At 43.5% G+C, this 13,011-nt stretch overlaps 1 protein-coding gene across 1 annotated transcript in view; it reads left to right on the forward strand.

Annotated features, from left to right (window-relative positions):
• Positions 1–13,011, forward strand: part of SENP6 (SUMO specific peptidase 6) — a gene marked incomplete at its 3' end in the record, with an annotated part of 259,644 nt that overhangs the window by 162,703 nt on the left and 83,930 nt on the right. The window contains 1 exon segment of the mRNA XM_082250891.1: positions 223–420. Within this exon segment, the coding sequence (XP_082107017.1) occupies positions 223–420 (198 nt within the window).

Here is a 13,011-nt window from a genome sequence, read left to right on the forward strand (position 1 = left end):
AACATTTCTCGGGTATATAGAGGTGAAGAGATCTCTAATATCTTTTGGAGCAGAGGGGTGTAAAGTTATGACGATCAGTGTTACCCTGTGACATTTATTATTAGATGCATTCTCCTAGATTCTTTGTTCCTATTTGATGTGTGTAACTGCAGTGTCATTTGTCCTAATAAGCTCCTTTTTTTTGATAAAGTCATGAAAATAATGCATAGTTTTTACTTCTAGCAGCACCTGAAGATTCAGAAGGTGGTCCTCTGGAGTTGTTGTTGAATACATCCGAGCTAATAAAGTGTGAATGGTGCAGTGCACGAAAACTTTCAGTGGTGTTTTTCCAGAGTACAGCCTCCCATTGCCAGAAGCTACGGTCACAGTTTAAGATGAGCAGACAGAATGTTTTAGGATGGTATGATTCCAATTCTTCAAGTAAGTTTCTACCAGTCTAAAATTAGGGTAGAACAGAACAGTTGTCTAGCTTTTAATGGGCAGCACTGTAGGAAAAAATGTCAAAATGTATACTGCTATCTGCCGTAGAGTAGCAACTGCTGTTAAAAGGTTCAACAGAAAAACAGAAAAGGGGCATCTGTAGATAAAAACAAACTGTTCAGCTCTGACAAAAAAGCCTGGCACACATGAACAGAAACTGACCGACATTTGGCCCGTATGTACGACAAAACCAGTACCACAAAAGCTGGCTGAATGTTCAGCTTTTTTCAAAGGGGCATGTTAGAAAAACATCTGTTGCTCAGCATCAGATCAGCGCTCGGAGCTGATGGCTGCAACCACTGAACAATGTGTTTGGGTGGGGGGGGCAGTCCCCCTGTCCGATCACTATAGCTCAGCGGGGAAGATCGCTGTACTAGCATCAAATAGTACAGTGGCTCCTTCCGAGTTCTTCAGTTCTTTTTTATTTTTTTGTTCAGCCTGCTGCTTTGAATGAAAAAAAAAAAAAGATAGCATGTACTAGGCATTAAGTTGAATAATGCCTTTGCTGTATGTATAGGCCATTTACCTACCTCCTGAAGCCCAACTGGGATACTCCCAGGATGTTACTAAAACATTGCTAAGTGAGGCCCTAGCTCACCTCCACCATCACAGATGCGGGCTCTCAAACGCTGAGCTCAGAGCTACTGCATCAGAGTAGAGAATATGCACATTAAAAAAAAGGGAAAGTGTAACAATAAAAAAGTTTAAAATAAACATTACAAATGTGTTTTTTATTTTTTTTTTTTTTTAAAGCGCCCCGTCCCCTTATGAACGTTAGCGCGAGAGCAATAATTCTAGCACAGGACCTCCTCTGTAACTCTAAACTGGTAACCTGTAAAGAAAAAATTAAAACGTAGCCTATGGAGATGTTCTTGACAATTGCAATACAGTGTGAGAACCTACTTGCCACAACTAGCTGTTTGTAAATCCAAAGAAGAATATAAGGTGTCTGATTGTAGCAATTATGCAATCAGATAGTTTTGTGCACAACCATTTTAGGTCTGAAGAAAGCAAACAACTCCCTTACAATCCCTACTACCAGAATAAATAGTTGCCTTCAAAGCATGTTTTTTTTGTCCCAGGTGATGAACAATGTTATTGAATTATAGCATCTCTAGTACAGTGTGTGGTTTTGATTTGGTGCATTAAATTCTACTTAAATATATGTACAGCACCATCTAGTGGCTGAAACCTATTAATGGAAAGATAGGCATAAGTTTTAGCTGTATGACTGAACTGCCTGCTGTGACAGGAGGAAGGGGCACTACACAGACTCATTACATCCCAAGATGGAGTTATTTGTACCAGCAAATTGCCACATGTATCACCAGTTTACAAGCCATGTTGACCTCAAAAACGGTAATGTTGGCCAAACAGATGCCAGTTTTCAAGCGATTTCAACCAGTTTTTTATCACACTCATCACAAAAAAATTGAACAGATAAAGAGAACAAACTATTCCCAATTTAGAAAATTATATGGTAGTTAACTCCTTAATGAAAAGGTGACACACACCTTAAAGCCTGAACCCACTTTTGCAACTTTGGCCTGTGTTAGTAATATAATATTTGCAGCTACTTGTATCCCGGTGAATTATCCTTTTTTTTTTTTTCAGGGCAAATTGGGCCTTCATATAGTGATAAATGTTAATGGATATCTCCTATTTTTTTCCCCTTCATTAGCAAAGGAAACCTAACCAAAAATAGTAAAAAGTGGGGGGAAAAAAAACGCTTAAGCTGTATATTTTGTTTGCCATTACCATAACCCACAACCAAAAACGTGTTCAGAAGAGTGTGTTTTTGTGGAGGCTCAAGAAAAAAAAATGCAACGGTGGTAATTTACTAAAATGGGTAGCAGACAGAATCTTTTTGTTCAAGAAAAATAAACCTTTATTGAGGGTAAACAGAGCATCGTACAATTATCGCATAGGTAATATGTCATACATGCCGTATACATTGGTACAATGAGAGTAAAGTAGAAAGAGATCTGCGCACACGTTAGAAATGTAACAATTGCAATATAGATCATTAAAGAGTTCAACCGCAGGAGAGGGAAACCTCAAGTTAGGTTCACCCAAACCCGTCTAGATAACAGACACCTCAGCAATAATTATTAAACCACAGTTGACGAACTCTGAAAGGGTTCTTGACAGAAAACAAAGGAGGGAGATAAAAGGGAAAAAGAAAGGTGAAGGGAGACAAGGGGGGAAGAAAAAGGAGGGGGGGGGGTTAAAAGGTGGTAGGGGAAAGAAAAGGACATTCCACTGCAAGTCATAACCAGGAACATTTAGTATTTGCACATCTCAACCTTCCAGTAGCCTATTCATAACCAATTGTGGAGGAGCCAGCGATGGGTCATCCAACCACGGTTGCCAGAGTGAGGAAAACTTCTTGTGAGCCTTCCTGTGTTGATATGTTAGTTTTTCTCTAATCAAAGAAGCGTTAACTTGTGCAATCCACTGATCTGCGCTTGGTACCCGGGAGGAGATCCAGTATCTAGCAATAAGCTTTCGAGCAATATAGAGCAAACGAAGAATAGCCACATGGGCGTTTTGGAGTCAGAGTCTCCACCTCCAGCGCACCAAGCAAGCAGACAACAGGATCCCGAGCAGACAGAATCTAGAGCAACTGTGCATGATAACCAACCATTTTCTAACTTCAGCTTGTTCAGTAGAACTAAATCCTCCTAACCTGTATAGGCAAGGGGGCTGCCACCTTAGCTTCTGTGTGATCTGCAGTTGCCACAACGCTGTAGATGTGATCAGTTATGACACCAGCTATTTGATGGCTTAATAGTTTGTGAGCACAAGCAACTGTGACAGTTATCATTCACAGCATGCCTTGAATGTGACTCTTTTAGGAAACTGTTAAATTGAGGGGTTTAGTTGTGCTTTAAGTTTTGACAATAAAAGCTAGAAGTTGACTGGTTGCCATGCATAGCTACTTTAGATTTATTGAATTCACTTCAACATCTCTTTCTATTCACAGATGTTTTGAGAAGAAAGGGATACAGGGAAGCTTTCCCAAATTAGTGATCCTTGTTATTGGCTATCACAGTGATCTCATGATTTGGAATCCATCCTACCAGCTCTTGATCATTACCCTGAGATCAGGAGCTGATGGCGACAGCTCAGTCTCAGTGCTGTAGGCACACAGTCAAATAGGTTTCCAGCACAAACACAGATACAATATGGCAGCATTACCTAATGCTCAGTTCATGCTGACACATATATGTGTATTGCTGGACTCCAAAGAATTCAAATAAGCTCTTGTTTGGTCTATTTTGGGATTTGAAATGTGAGGAACTTGGTTAAAATTGCCTAAAATATGCAGTACATTTTTTCAACCTTTTTCATGCCAAAAAGTTTGTTTTTGTAAAATCGTGGTGGAAATTTATGGGCGCAGTTTGGATATAAATGCTGTGTTTTGGATTTCATATTTCATTGTCCAGTCAGCAGGCTGGCTTGTGCTTGACCAAGCTATGCTTCTGTAGTGAAAGATGAGTGTATGGTTAGGCTGTCTAGCAAGGATAGCTACACCCCAAAACTGGTAGACAATGACTTTCTCTTTTGTTCATTGACAGACACAGCTCTTGATCTTCTTAACCATTGGGTTATACTGCCCCCTACACGAGTAGGACACTAGGCAGAAGAAAAAATCTGGCTATGCCTTTGGGCATTCCCAAGGGGTATACTCCCACTCTCTGCTATAGTCACTCAGTTTTTTTTTCTGCCTAGTCAGGAGTTAGGACCTAGTTCCTTGCTGTGATCTCTGGTCCGGGCAATTTTTTCTTTTAGATAGAAGATTTTCTCCTGTTTTTTTTTTTTTTTTTTCCTGTGAGATTTACAGTCAACTGCTGGACTGGGCCACAAGCTGGATAATCTAGAACCAGTGTTCATCCCAGTCTGGCCAGTGAGCGCGCACAGACCTCAGCTCCGCGCTAGGTCAGCCGCAACATAGCCCCCCCCCCCCCCGGACAGGGGCTGGCCTGCGAGTTAAACGCCTCGCGAGGTCGCATACAACTGGGTCTCGGCCAAAGTCGCAGCATTCCTCCTGACTGACAGCCCCCCCATTTCAACGCCGATGAGTTCTGTCTGGAGCGGTGCCCACCTGGTTCTTGGTATGGTGAGTAGCTGCCCCCCCTCCCCGGTACTAACTCCTGGATCATTTTACTTCCTGATCGCGAGGGTTGTCCCTTACCAGTGTTTTACACTTTTGGGGGGTCCCAATCTGTGGAGCATATTTCCCCACCTGATTCTCTCCGGGTCCCAATCATCCATCCATGCACTTGCGGCGTTCCTGGAGTCCCTTGTGTCCTGGGTGGAGATGGCTTGCGGGCAACGGGCTAGCAAAAAGCACCCACTTTCCCTGCCTCATCTGTCTTATCAGATCCTGAATCTGATTTGGCCGCCCCGGACATGGGTCACCCTGTTGGGTCTGCAACCATGCGCCTGGCATCCTCAGATAGTGAGGATGATTCCTCCACATCTGCAACCATGCACCAAAAGGCGCTGGTGGATGTATCTGTGTGTGAGACCCTGAAGATGCAGGACGCAGCTGAAGCTGCGGTGGAGGCGCAGGTGCCCTTTGGCACTCACAAGCCATCCAGAGCAGCAAAGGAGTTTCCCCGCCTATTTTGATAGAATTGTCTCTAAAGAGTGGGGACGACCAAAGCGTTCCTGTGGGGTCCCTAAGCGGTTTACTAGGCGATACCCCTTTGAGGAGTCACTTAAGAAGTGGACTGTTCCACTGGTGGTGGATCCTACCTTTTCCAGGTTTTTACAAGGCAACCATGATTCCCGTTGTAGAGTCCCCGGCCTTTAAGGATCCGGCTGACAGGAAGTACACTCTGGCTGGTTCGGCACTGAGGCTGGTATTCTCCATTGCCCTCATGTCACAAACTCTGACTGAATGCGCTAAGCTTTTACTCTGTGACCTGGAGGAGGAACAGCTCCCCCCTGCATTTGCCGAGCTGGTGGAACAGCTGGTCCAGGGGCTGCAGTTTTCCTGTGAAGCCTCTTTGGATGTGGTTTGCCTCTGTTTTGGCAGTGGTCCTTCGGCGTGTCTTTTGGCCCTGACTATTCTTCCTTTTCAAGGGGATCGCCTGTTTGGAGGTACCTTGGATGACATAATTAAAGGTCTCACGGGGGGGGGGGGGGGCGAGTAGCTTTCTTCCGCAGGCTACTAAGGGCAAGCAACCTCGTTGTAGAACTTCCTTAGCTCATAAGGTTTTTTTAGTCCCTCAGGGTCGACTGACAAAGGCTCGAAACCTTTCAGGGCCTCTTCTGGACAATCCAAATGAACCTGGTCTGGCAATCCAAGATCGGGCTTCTCCAGACCTGTGGAAAAAGGCTCCTTCTGCACTAAGGTTCGCCGTGACCAATATCGGGGGTGGAGGGACAACTTTGATGGTTTTCGGACCCGTGGACTTCCCGGGTGCAAGACAAGTGGGTCTACAAAGTAATTCGGACCGGCTACAGGATCGAGTTTCGCTCTTGTCCCCCGGCAAGGTTTTGTCCTTCCAACTTGCGCCTGTCCCCAGTCCGCTTACAGGGCCTGTTTGGGGCACTACAATACCTGTTCTTTCAAGGGGTAATTGCCTTGGTTCTGACCTCGGAAAGAAAGAAAAAACTCCTCCTGCTGTCCAACAAATGGTCTTCCCCCTGGACTTGCATGCGGGTTCTGGACCTGGCGGTGTCTACCTTCGAGGCGGTTTCGTTTGCACAATTCCATATGAGGTTCCTGCAAAGGGAGATTCTGACTAAATGAGTCGGGGAAAGAGTGAGTCCCTGATAAGGTGGCTTCATTCTCCTGCGCTTCGGCTAGGATATTCCTTCCTCCCCTTGTATTGGAAAGTTGTCACCACAGATGCCAGCCTGTCCGGCTGGGGAGGTGTCCTCCACAAGCATTCTGCTCTGGGGATGTGGATGCTGGAAGAGTCCAGACTACCGATCAATGTCTTTGAACTCTGAGCCATCAGACTGTGTCTGGATCATTGGTCAGATCCTCTTCAGGGTTGTCCAGTGTGCACTCAATCGGACAATGCCACTGCCATTGCTTGTGTCAATCATCAAGGGGGCACAAGAAGTGTCCTGGCAGCTCCAGAGGTAGCAGGCATTCTAAGATGGGCAGAACCGTTAGTTCCAGCCCTCTCCACTGTACACATTCCCGGGGTGGTTAATTGGCAGGCGGATTACCTCAGTCGGCAGGTGTTGGGCCATGGGGAGTGGTCCCTTCATCTGGAGGGGTTTCATCAGCTGTCTCTGGTGGGGGCACCCCCTAGGTGGATCTGTTGGTGTCTCTTTCAGAAAGGTGCAGAGGTTTGTGTTTCGGTCAAGGGATCCTTTTGGGGACGCACTGGCGGCCCCTTCCCTCAAGCTTCTGCCCAGACTTCTACGCAGGATCAAGGTAGAAAGGATTCTGGTCACCCTTGTGGCTCTGGACTGGCCTCGCCGGGCTTGGCCCGCCGATCTGGTGCGGCTGGTCACCGACGTTCCTTGGCAGCTTCCTCCCAGGGAGGATCTGCTTTCCCAAGGACCGATCTTCCATCCTGCTTTACAGTCGCTGGCTTTGACAGTTTGGCTGTTGAACGCCAGGTGCTGAAAGATAGGGGTTTCCTACACTGTTGAACGCTAGGAAATCTACTTCTAGGAAGATCTACCATCATACATGGAAGACGTACATTGCATGGTGTGAGTCTCTTGGGGTTCATCCTCGCTCCTTCTCGGTGGCTCGGATCTTGACCTTCCTTCAACAGGGGGTTAAACAGAAATTGGCCTTTAGTACCATCAAGGACCAGGTATCGGCTTTGGCAGTTTTCTTCAACGACCTTAAGCCACACACTCCCTAGTGTGTAACTTTCTTCAGGGTGTTCGACATTTGGTTCCTCCAGTGCGGGCTCCATTGGTGCTTTCAGCTCTACAAAAGCCTCCCTTTGAAAATATTCGGGATATTCTTATGCTGTCCAAGAAGGTGGCCTTTTTAGTGGCTCTGGCCGCAGTGTCGGAACCTTTAGCGTTATCCTGTTGTTCACCTTACCTGGTGGTTCCCAGGGATAAGGTGGTTCTTCGACCCTGTCCGTCGTTCACTGTCCGTCGTTCCTTCCAAAGGTTGTGTCTGATTTTCTTTTGAATAAAGACATTGTGTTGCCTTCCCTGTGTCCAGGCCAAAACATCTAAAGGAAATGGCCTTGCTTGCCTTGGATGTAGTCCGGGCAGTTAGGGTGTATCTGGTAGCTATGGAGTCTTTTAGAAAGTCACTCTCTATTTGTGCTCACGGATGGACCTTGAAGATGGTTGTCCGCTTCCTCTCCGACAATTTCCAGATGTATCAGACAGATGGTTTTTCAGGCCTACTCCATCAGGGTCCAGGTTCCTCCTTTCCCTGTCAAGGCACACTCTACTAGGGCGCTTAGTGCCTCCTGGGCCTTCCGTCTTCCGGCATCAGTGACGCAGGTTTGCAAGGCAGCCACCTGGTCATCGGTGCACACTTTTAGAAAGTTTTATAAAGTGGATTTGTTGGCATCTGTGGATGCTTTTTTTTTTAGCCGCAAGGTTTTGCAGGCTGCTCTTTAGGAGGACTTTGTCCTCTTTGAGGATGTATTGCTTTTTTCAGGTGGACCCCAGGCGTTTGGCTGAGCTCCTGTTGCCTGGTTGGCTAATGTTTAGCCTTGGGAATTTTTTGTTTTTCCCGCCCCTCATGTTTACCACTGCTTTGGGACGTCCCAACGGTTATGAATATCAGGAGCTGTGTCCATCAATGAAAGAAAGATAAAATGGAATTTTGGATTTATTGTAAAATCCATTTCTCTGATGTTCATTGACTGACACCCCTCTGTGGAGTTATAATTGTCCTGACACTGCTTGTCACAAAACTGAATGGCTATAGCAAGAGTATACCCCCTGCCCATGAGTGTAGCCAGAATTCTTTTCTGCCTAGTGTCCTACTCCTGTAGGTGGCAGTATAACCTAATGGTTATGAAGGTCAGGAGCTGTGTCTGTCAAGAACATCAGAGAAATGAATTTTATGGAAAGTAAAAAATCCAAATTTTTTCCAGCATTTGATAAATGGCTGTGCATATACTGCGCAACATTAAAAAAAATGCAGCAAGCACCAATTTATTTCCAGGGCCTCTGCTTTCAGAAGATATATAATGTTAGTGGTTTCTAAGTAATTTTCTAGCAAAAGCTGGCTGATTTTAACATATGAGGAATGTCAAAATTGGCCCGGAGAGCAAGTGGCTAAAGAAGTCACGGTGCAACAGTTTTGCTTCCTCAAAGAAAGGTAACAAAACCCTCCTCTTCAGGTGCTCTTAGCTCCACTAAATGCAGATGATCTTCAACCTCTTCTCAGACTTCATCCTCAGAGCCTAGATTCAGTTGTTAAGCTAAGCACAAGGCTTTGACCCACTAAGGCCACCAAGCCCTGACCAAAACCCTCTTCACAATGAAGGCAGCACCCTCACTTCTAAGAGTGGGGGATGCATGTTGCAGTTTGGATCTCTCTGGACATCCCAGACCCATAAGTTCACTCTAGATTCCGTAGGTTACAAGATTTTAAAATCCATACTTTACAGTACCAGGTTCACTTTACAACATAACTACTTCCGGTTTCTCAATGATTACTTTTTATAGATACAGGGTACAGCTATAGGCGCTAATGTGCCCAACTAAGATAACCTCACCATGGGGTATTCAGAGGAACACTATATCTGGAGACATAACCCCTTCTCCCAGCAGATTATTTTTCTGCCGCTAATCAATTATTAATTTAGGATAGGGAACCTGCCTTTATAGAACCTTATCTGTTCTAATGAGTTGGGCCTTCATTTTTACCCATGTTGCAGATGTATACATTTTAGTATTCCTGGAACTGGAATACCATGAACACAATAAGATTTGCAGCAAAAATCACTTTAGGCCCACAAGTGGGAAGTTGTATCTGCACCACATCAATCATCACAGAAAATGGATCAAAAACATACGCAAAAGCCAATTCTGCAAATTGAACAAAAAAACTGCTCAAAAGTGGACAGTTACATTCTAGAGAAAGATATTAAAGAATTTTCTTTTTTTTTAGATAAAGGCTACTAAGAGAAACACATTGAGCAATCATTCCAGCTACAGTGCATTGCGAAAGTATTCGGCCCCCTTGAACTTTTCGACCTTTTTTCCACATTTCAGGCTTCAAACATAAAGATATAAAACTGTATTTTTTTGTGAAGATTCAACAAGTGGGACACAATCCTGAAGTGGAACGAAATTTATTGGATATTTCAAACTTTGTTAAATAAAAAACTGAAAAATTGGGCGTGCAAAATTATTCAGCCTATTATATCTAATAGGATAGTTACTGCATGAGTAGTTTAGTTAGCTGCTTAGTTAATTCCAGGTGGCGACTTTTTTTTGGCCAGGCAGTGTATTTTACCATGTGCTATCCTAACAGCCAGATTCAGTGCTTGTTTGAAAATGGATTTGGGATTCTGTGGTATTATGGGACCTAGGAATTGATTGCGTTGCAGAATATGCCAGTTTTTTCAGATGTTTTTATCAATATACTGTAACGTGTAATAAAGTTGGCTTTAGGGGTATTCTCAGTATCTGCGATGTTATGAGATACAGTATATGACAAATATACAGTACAGTGCATTGCGAAAGTATTCGGCCCCCTTGAACTTTGCGACCTTTTGCCACATTTCAGGCTTCAAACATAAAGATATAAAACTGTAATTTTTTGTGAAGAATCAACAAGTGGGACACAATCATGAAGTGGAACGAAATTTATTGGATATTTCAAACTTTTTTAACAAATAAAAAACTGAAAAATTGGGCGTGCAAAATTATTCAGCCCCCTTAAGTTAATACTTTGTAGCGCCACCTTTTGCTGCGATTACAGCTGTAAGTCGCTTGGGGTATGTCTCTATCAGTTTTGCACATCGAGAGACTGAAATTTTTGCCCATTCCTCCTTGCAAAACAGCTCGAGCTCAGTGAGGTTGGATGGAGAGCGTTTGTGAACAGCAGTTTTCAGTTCTTTCCACAGATTCTCGATTTGGATTCAGGTCTGGACTTTGACTTGGCCATTCTAACACCTGGATATGTTTATTTGTGAACCATTCCATTGTAGATTTTGCTTTATGTTTTGGATCATTGTTTTGTTGGAAGACAAATCTCTGTCCCAGTCTCAGGTCTTTTGCAGACTCCATCAGGTTTTCTTCCAGAATGGTCCTGTATTTGGCTCCATCCAACTTCCCATCAATTTTAACCATCTTCCCTGTCCCTGCTGAAGAAAAGCAGGCCCAAACCATGATGCTGCCACCACCATGTTTGACAGTGGGGATGGTGTATTCAGGGTGATGAGCTGTGTTGCTTTTATGCCAAACATAACGTTTTGCATTGTTGCCAAAAAAGTTTGATTTTGGTTTCATCTGACCAGAGCACCTTCTTCCACATGTTTGGTGTGTCTCCCAGGTGGCTTGTGGCAAACTTTAAACAACACTTTTTATGGATATCTTTAAGAAATTTCTTTCTTCTTGCCACTCTTCCATAAAGGCCAGATTTGTGCAGTATACGACTGATTGTTGTCCTATGGACAGAGTCTCCCACCTCAGGTGTAGATCTCTGCAGTTCATCCAGAGTGATCATGGGCCTCTTGGCTGCATCTCTTATCAGTCTTCTCCTTGTATGAGCTGAAAGTTTAGAGGGGCGACCAGGTCTTCGTAGATTTGCAGTGGTCTGATACTCCTTCCATTTCAATATTATCGCTTGCACAGTGCTACTTGGGATGTCTAAAGCTTGAGAAATCTTTTTGTATCCAAATCCAGCTTTAAGCTTCTCCACAACAGTATCTCGGACCTGCCTGGTGTGTTCCTTGTTCTTCATGATGCTCTCTGCGCTTTAAACGGACCTCTGAGACTATCACAGTGCAGGTGCATTTATACGGAGACTTGATTACACACAGGTGGATTCTATTTATCATCATTAGTCATTTAGGTCAACATTGGATCATTCAGAGATCCTCACTGACCATCTGGAGAGAGTTTGCTGCACTAATAGTAAAGGGGCTGAATAATTTTGCACGCCCAATTTTTCAGTTTTTTATTTAACAAAGTTTGAAATATCCAATAAATTTCATTCCTCCTTATGATTGTGTCCCACCTGTTGATTCTTCACAAGAAATTTCAGTTTTATATCTTTATGTTTGAAGCCTGAAATGTGGCAAAAGGTCGCAAAGTTCAAGGGGGCCGAATACTTACGCAATGCACTATACTGTATATTTGTCATATACTGTATCTCATAACATCGCAGATACTGAGAATCTAAAGCCAACTTTATTACACGTTACAGTATATTGATAAAAACATCTGAAAAAACTGGTATATTCTGCAACGCAATCAATTCCTAGGTCCCATAATACCACAGAATCCCAAACCCAATTTAAAACAAGCACTGAATCTGGCTGCTAGGATAGCACATGGTAAAATACACTGCCTGGCCAAAAAAAATGTCGCCACCTGGAATTAACTAAGCAGCTAACTAAACTACTCATGCAGTAACTATCCTATTAAATAGTTACTGCAGGTGCCCAAAGAATGCGGTGACTACCTGAATATACTGAATGACCAGGTTATTCCGTCAATGGATTTTTTCTTCCCTGATCGCACAGGCATTTTTTAAGATGACTATGCCAGGATTTATCAGGCTCAAATTGTGAAAGAGTGCTTCAGGGAGCATGAGATGTCATTTTCACTCATGGATTGACCATCACAGTCCAGAACTTGACCCCATTCAGAATCTTTGGAATGTGCTGGAGAAGGCTTTGCGCAGTGGTCCAACTCTCCGATCATCAATACAAGATCTTTGTGAAAAATGAATGCAACACTGGAAGAAAATAAATCCTGTGACATTGCAGAAGCTTATCTAAGCAATGCCAAAGCGAATGCGTGCTGTAATCAAAGCCAAAGAAATATTAGAGTGTGAGACCCTTTTTCTTGGTGGTGACTTTTTTTTGGCCAGGCAGTGTACTTTTCTGGAAGAATCTATAGTCTCGGTGTTTGTTTAATAATCTTCTAAGGTGCTTTTCAATGAGATTAAGACAATGATCCAAAACACAAAGCCAAGGAAACTCTCATCTGGTTCTAAAGAAAAAAAATAAAGCTACTAGAATGGCCCACCCAATCACCTGACTTGAATCCAGTAGAAAATCTATGGAAAGAACTAAGATCAGAGTTTATAGACGAGGCCCACAGTGTGGAAGAATGGGCCAAAATCACACCTGAGCAATGCATATGACTAGTTTCTACATACAAGAAGCATCTTGAAGCTGTCATTACCAACAAAGAATTTTGTATGAAGTATTACATTTTAGTTAGTCTGTTCAATACTTTTTCCCTGTGTCATTTCGTTTTATTACATATAACCTAATTTCTGAACTTATTTGTTTTGGTTTCTTTGTATGGCTTTCATGGGTTGTTACCGACGTGGTAAAGATTTTAATGTCAATAGCACCTTTTAGAAATCTTTTTGCCTAGAAAAAT

This window comes from Pelophylax lessonae, assembly GCF_965119305.1.
Source record: "Pelophylax lessonae genome assembly, chromosome: 3".
Taxonomy (NCBI): domain Eukaryota; kingdom Metazoa; phylum Chordata; class Amphibia; order Anura; family Ranidae; genus Pelophylax; species Pelophylax lessonae.